General features: G+C 48.1%; 1 protein-coding gene across 8 annotated transcripts in view; it reads right to left on the bottom strand.

Moving 5' to 3' along the window:
* The window catches only part of ERMP1 (endoplasmic reticulum metallopeptidase 1), a 62,948-nt gene extending 52,716 nt beyond the window's left edge, over nucleotides 1–10,232 (bottom strand). For all 8 annotated transcript variants that reach the window (XR_014711677.1, XR_014711678.1, XR_014711679.1 and 5 more), the window contains exons 1-2: nucleotides 9,752–10,232; nucleotides 6,763–7,064 (exon numbers count right to left, since the gene is read on the bottom strand). Coding sequence is in view for 3 of the 8 variants with exons in the window: in XM_084628420.1 (XP_084484546.1) it covers nucleotides 6,763–7,064; nucleotides 9,752–10,038 (589 nt within the window). In the remaining 5 variants the exon portion in view is untranslated. The remainder of the gene's footprint in view (nucleotides 1–6,762; nucleotides 7,065–9,751) is intronic.
* Between the last annotated feature and the right edge of the window lie 433 nt (nucleotides 10,233–10,665).

Here is a 10,665-nt window from a genome sequence, read left to right on the forward strand (position 1 = left end):
TGAGTTTAAGAAACAAGTACCCCCCTGCTGGCAGAAAAAGCTACTATAGTTTTGTTACCATTTTCAACAACATACTTATGCGAGAAAGCATTCTCCTTGTACGCACATCTGAAAACCAAATATAGCAGCAGACTCAGTGCCAAACCAGACCTGAGACTTTATCTTTCTCCAGTGGTTCCAGACATCCAAGAGCTATTCAGATCAAAGCAAGCGCATCCATTGCACTGAGGAGATTTAAACTCCTTATGAGAAATGGAAAGGGAGGTGGATATTTTTTGCTGTTTCTAAAATTAAATAGGCTGTTCGTGTTATTTTTTAAATTATTATGAAGAACAAGTTTTAAGCTTTGTTATAGCCGTGCATTGTTTGCCTGGGCTGCTCAAGACCCGAATGTTTGTGGGAGGAACTCTTTATTTGAGCTGACTTCTTAAGTACCTTCATGCTGATTCACGTCTAGTACTCCTTGATGAAACATGTAGGAGCCTTTTCCTATAACAGGCTTTATTGAAGTGATATGAGCTCCTGTGACATTATGAGGGTAATTTAGTATCTCATTGAAAGGTGACGGGAGGGAGGGGGGGCAGAAAGAGTTAATTAACTCACAGACTGACCTGACCCATGGCCGAACTTTAGAGACTGGTTAGGAAGATATGTAAATGAACAGAGCTTTGAAATGCAGCCTGCATCATTAGAGATGGAAGGGTAGATGTTTGCTCAGGTCTTGTGCTGTAAACAAACAAGTCTTGGCTATTGCTATAGCTTTGATTCAAAGATCAAAAAAGGAATATTAACATTTAGGAAGACACTTGAGTGAAATAATATTCTTGTCAATATGTCTCTGAAGGTTCTGGTAACCTGTAGCTGAACTGTTTAATGGATAAATTACCCTGTACTAATTGCCACGATGTTTAGGAGAAGGAAAGTTAAGCCTATTGTTTTCTCAGGCCAAAAGGCTGCTGGAAATGTGTAAAGACCTTGGGACATGATCCTTCTTCATCTCAGCTCTGCTTTGGGTTTCAAGAGGGGGCAACCTTAAGCCATAAGGATTGAGATCCCCAGTCACTGACTGGAGTCACCCTGAATATGGACATTGGACTATAACCTATGGACTATTTCTAAAAGGACTTTTGGCAACTACAAGCTCATCTCTGCTATATATCTGAGCATCAAGAATTGAATTCAAGTCTATATGTATATTGATCTTTTAACCAAAACGCTTTTCTTTTTTAATAAATTTTAGCTTAGTTAATAAGAATTGGCTATAAATGTGTATTCTGGGTAAGATCTAAGTTATAATTGGACCTGCGTGTGTGGCTGATCCTTTGGGATTGGAAGAACCTTTTCTATGATGAGAAGATTTTCAGTAATCATCATCATATCTGACACGTGTGTCTGGATAGAGGCCTGAGGCTGGGCATTTTAAGGGAACAGCGTTGTTTGGACTTCTGAGTAACCAGTGAGGTAATACAGGAGCAGTTTTGTGCTGGCCTGGTAAATCTAAGTATTGGAATATCCACCAGCTGTTGGGGTTTGTCTGCCCCACGTTGTTTGCGGTTCACCCTAATTGAGTGACTTCAGCTGGCTCCCACGGGCAGCATTGTTACAGCTACAAAAGTGAAATCTTGGAAGAGTATTGCCATTTTCATAACGTAATAATAGTGTGTAATAAGCATGTCGTAAAAATACCAAATTACTGCTTCAATAATTTATGCTCTGTAAGGGAGAAAAATCCCTGGAAATATTCATTTTTAGGAGGGGGGTTCACGAGATTTGGTATTTTCGTGAAAGGGGTCTGTGGGTTATTAAAGTTTGGGAACCACTGACACTGAGTGTGCTCTGTGTGAAAACTAATAAAAAGCCTCTTCACAGAAGTAAACCAAAGAGAATTCTGCAACATATTTATGCAGCAACATTTAAATAATTACATATAAATACATACATTAAAACATTATTAGGGTTGCAAAGTCAAGCACTCAAAAGTTATGAAATGCCAGAAATAAGGTTGCCTGTGAATATGCATTCATGGTCCTTAATTACATGCTACCTTTTCCATAGGGCCCCTGCCTCGTTCAGTGTATAGGATGGACTATTTCCCCTTAATAAGGGCCTAGTCAATATTTTATTGTCTCGTCATGCTTCAATATATGGCCAAATCCACAGGAAGGAACTCCAGGAAGATGGGAGATTAGCATTTTCAAAGACCCACCGTCTTTCCTAATGGACCATCCAGGCTGATTGCATACTGTCTGGTGGGCGTTCCCCAAGTATGCACAGTTGCAATTGTTACATAGTCAATATTCCTAACTTCAGCTACAGAAATGATACATGCACACAAATTCAATAATTACATTCAGTAAATTATAACCTTTCAAATACCTCACATGATCCATCTTGCATAAAACATATCTTAGTTATGCCATATTCATATCATAATATTTCTATGAAGAATATGGGGGCGTAACATCACACTGGCATTTCCTAACTTTTTGAGTGTTAACTTTGCAATCTTAAGCATGTTCTTTTAAGATAGTTTGTGTGTGCGCAATTTCCTAGATTTTTTAGAAAAGCAAACTGAAAAAGCAGAAATTCTGTCATATAGCATCATATTGACACACACATGGTTCCTCGGAACTGGAACCTCTAAATCTACTGCACAGACCTCTTCCCCTTGAGCTAATGGAGGGACTGCTAGCAGTGGTAGGTCGTCGTCTATGTGGACCAACAGTAGAGGCAGGTGAGACACACACTGCCACTGGTTTTCACAGGCATTTGTTGTTGGCAAAGAAATAGCAAAGTTCTGGGATCTCAAGCTCCATTTCAGGCTCTGGAGGGTGTGTGCTTGAACGAACACAGACTTTTCTGCCCATTCCCTCCAAACTTGATCCTTCTGCTCCATCCCCTCCAACCTGTCCCTGTTATACCTCTTCTTCCTCCCCTCCCCCGAAGCCTTGTCCCAGTCCCATTCTCCTTCACTACCCAGTCACAGTCTCCTTGCCCTGCCAGTCCTAGTCTTTGTCCCCACTTCCACATCTTGGCAGAGAAGGGAGACATCAGACAACACTTGCTCCTAATCCTAGTTTCACTGCCTGGGCTTCTCATCCAGTCTCAGTCTCCCTCTCACATACACACTCCTTGCTCCAATGTCACCACACTCCAGCTCCTAGTCTGACCTCTGTGATCCACCTCTCTAGCTATCTGGCTCCCAGTCCCCCCTTACCTCCACATTTTCCTCCCCAGTTCTCCCCGCCTCCACTTTCCCAGACTCCTTGTCCCCATCTACTCCTTTCCCTCCCCCAGCTCCAGATTTCAGGTCAGCTTCCTACTCTACGCTGCCTTAGTGTCAGCAGGGAAGTCACAGAGCACAGGAGAGAGACAGGCTCCCTGATCTCAGGTCCAGTGCCTAGCCCTAACTATGCCCAGAGCAGCCTGCCATTAAAGGGAAAGTCCAGCTTCATGCCTGTAACTCTAGGCTGGAAGGAACATGCTCAGTCACTCTATGAGGATAGCACATGCAGAGTCTGGTCCACACTAGGAGCTAAGACAAAATGGAACTATGCAGTTTCCCCCTCCACCAAGCCATTCCTCACAGCTGATTTAAGCACAGAATTGTGACATTTCCCAAGAATAACCACGGTTGTGAGGCACCTCGCTACCACCGCTCTTAGTGTGAGGAAGTCTTATCTGTGCAGCCATGTCTCAACTTCCTAACTCCACTGGCCACACAAATACTCCCCACTCAGCCTAGACCAACTTTACTATCCCTCTGCAGGTCAGTGATAGGCACACTCCAATCCCTGAGCCCATAAGAAAGTCTGCAGAAAAGAATCATTACTTTTTCATAGACCTCATGTCCATCAGGACTGGGCTCCTTTTCTGGCAACCTTATTCACCTACTGATGGTCTATACTATTATGTTCACCACTTTTACAAGACAGAAATTTTGTACAAAGTATGCCTTGTGAGGTGGTATTTGAAAAGTCAGAATCTGCTGAATGTCATTATCCTGGCGAAATATGCGTAGCAACACTATATGTGACATTAAGATTCTACTGTATGATTGTTACTGAAATACATAGTGACTCTGGATAGAGCCCACAAACCAGTTTTTTTGAGAGACAAAGACACACTGGCATTGAAAAACTATCACGTGCTTAAGTGGCCGTTCTGCAGCAGAGGGAAGGTGTGAATAAGAAATGTATATTGCATCATAAGAATGGTTCAAACCTCACATCCACAAAAGACTGCTCGTCGCCTGCACCCCAGCAGGGGTAGTCCTCATAGGGGGGAGGGGGGCATAAGAATGTGAGACAGTAGTCTCCAACTCACTTCTTCTCCAGTTTCTCTGCTCATGACATTAATGAATACCTGAAGGACACTGAACTAAAGGGGGGGGGGGGGAGGAAATCTCAGTCTGAATGGAAACCCAGCCTGTGAAATTTACTGCAGCATATGATGAGACAAAACCATTTGCTTTAAAGTTCACTTAGCTTGCATTTTACTTTTTTTTTAAACGAATCCTGAAATGTATGCATCACCACCAGTACTCACTTAAAAATCTGTCTAAACTTATCTTATTGTTTTATCCTAACCAACATATTTGGATTAGTATGGAAAACTCCATCAGGGATAACAAGGTTCGTGCATTATCACTTTCCTTTCATGAAGTGTCAGACTTCCTATGAGCTTGTACTGTTCAGAAGGGTACTGAGCCATACAAGACACATTTCTGGGGGGACAAGGCTGGGACGAGGAATCTGAAGGAGTTGCCCTGTATGTAATTCATGAGTGATAGGTCAGAGTGCTCAAGAATTTAGTTAGGAGTGAATTTGCATGCTGAAGGCCGTGTGAGCAGGCCAGGAGTGGATGTTCTGATAGCAATGCAGTGTAAATAGCACTTCAGTCTAGAGAACTAAGGGGACACAGCTGTTCAACAGTCCAGACTGTAGCCTGGGTAATGTCACATCCACCTTAGGTCTGGGAAAAATAATCTCACTTCCCAGAAGTCCCTGACAAGTAAGAGCACCATCCAGATGCACAAAAGCATCAGGTTTTCTGCCTGTCAGATAAGCTTCTTCTGTTGTCCTTAGATAGGCTGAGTGAAACCAGGAACAGCAGCACTGAGCTGCCAATCTAAGAGGAAGCTCAGTGAGAATGTAGTGAAGAGGCAATGAGAAAGAGCTAAGCAGAGCAAATGGAACTCAGTTGCCAGCAAGTGGGAAGGGTGATTGGCCTAGCAGGGAACAGCCAGATGAGTAATGACATGAGAGCAGAGGGCCAGGAAGAAGTACACTGCAAAGCATCATCATCAGTAATCCCTTGATTCGAGGATGATTTCTACCACAGATTTACATATGAGTCCTGAGAGGACTCAGGAGTACGATCCTGGAACCACAGATCTGCTCGCAGTAGGCACAGACATTTTCTCTCTCTTTTTTCAGGTTCAAGGGCAAGGCACTTCTCCTCAAAGCAAGCTACTGCCTGATGTAGGATGTGGTGCCACTGAGGTCACTTGGTGGCTTGCTCCTCCCACCTTATGATGTCCACGTCAATTGTCTTGAGATACGCTTTCAATGTGTCTTTGTAGCGTTTCCTCTGACCACCATGGTCATGCTAAGCAGGCTTAAGGCCAACCCTCAGTTTGTAAGCATCATCTCTCAGTCCTCCGATTAGAGATCTGTGGTAACTAGTGAGAGAAGAGAATGGGCGGCAGTTTTTCCATAGACAGGAATCCTGATTCAACTGTAGTATCTCTTTGTCTGAAGATATGAAATAGTTTAATTTTCCAGTCAACTCAGAGTAGGCTGTGTAGAAACTGTTAAAGAAACTTGCAAATTTAGCACCAGCAGAGGCTGCAAGATGTTCTGATTTGATTTTAAGAGAGTGAATAGAGCTTGTAAGTTATAGTCTGCAGTCAGGTCTCTCAAAGTAAAACAAAAACTATTTTTGCCTGAAACAATTCATTTTGCCTGCTGAGCCACAGTAGACTTGGTAGTAAAATAGTAACTAGAGTTTGATTACATGCTGCTGCAAACAAAATTTGATTTGATTTTAGGAGGGAACGGCCTCCACTTAGAAATTTTATAGCCCGTGCAATTGAAGCTTAGCTGCCACCAGGACCAAATCAATCATATTATCTAACACATTTGTATAAAATACACATGCAGATTTTATTAAAAATATAAAAAAATCTAGTACATCAAACCACCCTGTTGGAGTTGGATAACAAGGGTCAATTTGAATCAGCTGAAAGTAACACTGAAGTAAGTAAAATGCACAATACAGAGGAGTATGCAGAGGAATACGAGAAATTCAGATGTAAATACGCTTTCCAGAATTCACAAGCAGGAAAATACTCATGGTTTCATGTCAGAGACCAAAGGTGAAATCCTGGCCCCACTAACTGCAATAGGGTCACAATTTCACCTTAAATGTTTTGTGCAATTTGTTGCAAGAATGAGATACTCTTTGATATGGCTAGTCCTCTTATAAGTGGATGTAAGCGACATTGTGTGTAGAACAAAACAGAACAAATTCCCTGCATGAAAAAACAGTTCTGTTGCTCATGTAACATGCATCACTTTGTCCACAAGCAGCTCCTATTACTATACTGCTGTAAAAAGCACCATAAGAAACATCAAAAGCTGTAACAAAACAGAAGCTGCTTACTCTTCATTATGAAAAACTTTTAGAAGCCGAAAAGATATAAGTTGTCATATTAAGACAACAAAAGTTCAACAAAGACAGGTAAATACATGCACCTACCTGGGGTATTTGGTACAGAGTCAAAGTGGCAATTGGATAGCACGGCATGCTTAGCTCCACTTCTGGGCTCCAGCTTAACCACAACATTAGTTATGTTCGCATAGTAACTGGTAAAGCCACCTAAGAAGTCAATGCTGAAGGAGCCCGTTGGCCTCTGTATATCTACAGAAATCTTGTGTGCATCACTGCTTTCTATTTCAATTGCCTTAATTTGTTCTAAGAGGTAGTTAACTGTGAGAATTTCATTTTCTGGACTTCCGACTGTCCTGGGACCAACTGCCGTTATGTTTTCAAGATATTCCCTACAAGAGATAAAATTGAAAAATTAACAATGCAGATCTCTTGTAACAAATGCATTCAATATGCAACTCGGCCACAATTTGCACATTTTCACACACCCTTCCACTCCATAAGCTAAACAGAAAAGGTTTAAATCACCTAGCACGTACTGCAACTGACCACTGCTAAAATTCCTAATGCTATTAAGGTCAAAGATCTGGATACACAGCCTTTTGCTCAGTGCCATGTTGCCGATCAGAACCAGGGAGAAGTCTGACAGCACTGAACACCCCCTTTCTGTGTGACAATATGCCAATCCACTGATTTTATCTTTCAAAATAAGAATGTCAGCAGTGAAAATCTACACAGAAAATGCATGAAGGGAGAGCAGACTGTCAAGTAAGTTCATTGCTTTTTGATGCATATATATCACACATCCCGACCGCATCCTCCACAGGTCTGAACAAGCACATTCTTAGTCAGATTTACAATGAGCCAAATAATAGATTTATTTTACATTTATTTCAATTTGTCAACCACCTTTCCCAAACACAGAACAATTAAAATTTAAGATATACAACACTAAAAGAAATACACAATTTGATAACCGAAACATTAACACAATATTTATTCATCACAAAAATAAAACCCAGGAGAATGCCAAAAGGAAACCATAGCTCTTAAATACTTAGCTCATTTTCTCCCCAGGGTATGTCTACACTGCAAGTGAAGATATTAGTACAGGCAGCCATACCCATGCTAACTTTAATTTAGCTAACATGGGTAACAATAGTGTAGATATTGGGGCCAGGGCTAATAGCCAGAGTATGGCCAAATCTACGCTACCACTTATGTCAGCAAAATTTATGTTGCTCAGTGATGGGAAAGCACCATTTTTCTTCTGCATGGTAAAGTTTCAAAGCTGTATTAAGGCCATGTTCAGTTGTAAACTTTTAAAAGAACCCTGATGTTTTGTACAGAGTTAGGAACAGCCTCCATTACTAATGTGTTGTAATTCTGAGGTTCTACTGCAAGTCCAATTAGCTACGCTCTGAAAACTCAGTGAAAGCATTTGGACCGCACAGGAGTCAGTGAGGGCAGAATCTTTATGGTGGGGATTGGGATGATGTGCCAGATAGAGATCACCTAGTTTGACTCTTAGTGTGTCTCTACACTGCAATTAGACAGCTGGCCTACTTGTCCAGTACCTGACCCAGTAGTGAGATGGGGAGGTCAGGGAGCAGAATGGGGTGTGTGTGTGTGTTATTTTGGAAGGATGTAGGGGGGCAGGATGGGGGGGAAAGGGAGGCCACTGGTAGGAAAGGGGGGGGTCAGGCCGCTAGGAGGGAGAGTCGGGCTGCTGGGAGGACCACATGCGCTGCCTGTACCTGGCCCAGGGAATGTCGAGGCACTGAGGGGAAGGGGACGGGATGGGGAGGCGTGGGGCGCTAGGGGGAGGAGGATGGGGGTCGCAGGCACTGCCCATACCTGGCTCGGGGAATGTCGAGGCGCTAAGGGGAAGGGGCAGAATGGGGAGGCGAGAGACCTGGTTGGGGGGGGAGGATGGGGGTCGCAGGCGCTGCCTGTACCTGGCCGGGGAATGTTGAGGCGCTGAGGGGAAGGGGGCGAGGTGGGGAGGCGGGGGAGGGGAATGGGGGGGGTGGTCGCAGGCGCTGCCCGTACCTGGCCGGGGAATGGCAAGGCGCTGAGGGGAAGGGGGCGAGGTGGGGAGGCGGGGGAGGGTGGTCGCAGGCGCTGCCCGTACCTGGCCGGGGAATGGCGAGGCGCTAAGGGGAAGGGGGCGAGGTGGGGAGGCGGGGGAGGGTGGTCGCAGGCGCTGCCCGTACCTGGCCGGGGAATGGCGAGGCGCTGAGGGGAAGGGGGCGAGGTGGGGAGGCGGGGGAGGGTGGTCGCAGGTGCTGCCCGTACCTGGCCGGGGAATGGCAAGGCGCTAAGGGGAAGGGGGCACGATGGGGAGGCGAGAGACCTGGTTGGGGGGGGGGGGGAGGATGGGGGTCGCAGGCGCTGCCCGTACCTGGCCGGGGAATGGCGAGGCGCTAAGGGGAAGGGGGCAGGATGGGGAGGTGAGAGACCTGGTTGGGGGGGGGGGAGAGAGGATGGGGGTCGCAGGCGCTGCCCGTACCTGGCCGGGGAATGGCGAGGCGCTGAGGGGAAGGGGGCGAGGCGGGGGAGGGGGGTGGTCGCAGGCGCTGCCCGTACCTGGCCGGGGAATGGCGAGGCGCTGAGGGGAAGGGGGCGAGGCGGGGGAGGGGGGTGGGGGGTGGTCGCAGGCGCTGCCCGTACCTGGCCGGGGAATGGCGAGGCGCTGAGGGGAAGGGGGCGAGGCGGGGGAGGGGGGTGGGGGGTGGTCGCAGGCGCTGCCCGTACCTGGCCGGGGAATGGCGAGGCGCTGAGGGGAAGGGGGCGAGGTAGGGAGGTGGGGGAGGGGGATGGGGGGTGGTAGCAGGCGCTGCCCGTACCTGGCCGGGGAATGGCGAGGCGGGGGAGGGGGATGGGGGTGGTCGCAGGCGCTGCCCGTACCTGGCCGGGGAATGGCGAGGCGCTGAGGGGAAGGGGGCGAGGCGGGGGAGGGGGGTGGGGGGTGGTCGCAGGCGCTGCCCGTACCTGGCCGGGGAATGGCGAGGCGCTGAGGGGAAGGGGGCGAGGCGGGGAGGCGGGGGAGGGGGACGGTCGCAGGCGCTGCCCGTACCTGGCCCGGGAGGCGCTGAAGTCCCGCGGCCCCGGCCGGCGCAGCAGCTGCCGCATGGAGAGCTGCACCAGGGCCCGCAGTGCCAGCAGGTAGAGCAGCACCAGCAGCGCCCCCCGGGCCTCAGGAAGCAGCCGCCACCGGGAGCCGCCGGCGGGGCAGTCCCGCTTCTTCCCACCTGAGTCCTCCACCCCGTGCCCCGGCAACGGCGGGTGCTGCGGGGCCCGGGGCTCCCGCTCTCCGCCAGCGGCGCGGAGCCGCCTCACAGCCACCGCCGCGCCCCGCTCCATAGAGAGGCCGAACCGGCACCACCCGGCCGACTGCGCGGCAGCTGTTCTGCAAGGGCGCTACGGGGCCGGAAACGGCTCAAACCTGCTGGGCTAGGGCCGCCCCACCTGGATGTCGCGGCGGGAGGGGGAGGCGCCGGCTTCCGAGGAGTCACATGGGGAGACGGCGGCAGCCATTTCCCCTTCCCCTGGAAGCGGGTGAAGATGCCCCGCGCCACTAGGGGGCGGACGCGACAGACCGCGTGCTGCTGAGCCCTGCCTGTGAGGGCTCCCTGCTGCCCGGAGCGCTAGAAAAGCAAAGGCTGGCAGTCCGCCAAAGAGTATAATAGCACAGGGGTCCGTGTATATGGAGCCCGTCATAAACTAGGGTGAGAGGGGCCACTTTTCAGACAAGCTGGTCATTCATAACTTCAGCTGGAAGTTGAAGATGGTGAAGGCAATGGGAGGTGCAGAGAAGCAGCACCTCTGAAATTCAGCCCCTACCTGCCTCTTTGCTCTGACCTCCTTCGAACTAACCTTGTTAGCCCTAGCCTGTTTCTTGCTTGCATATTTATACCTGCCTCTGGAAATTTCCACTGCATGCATCCGACCAAGTGGGTATTCACCCACAAAAGCTCATGCTCCAATACA

This window comes from Lepidochelys olivacea (assembly GCF_965140295.1).
Source record: "Lepidochelys olivacea isolate rLepOli2 genome assembly, chromosome: 5".
In the NCBI taxonomy this organism is placed as follows: Eukaryota; Metazoa; Chordata; order Testudines; family Cheloniidae; genus Lepidochelys; species Lepidochelys olivacea.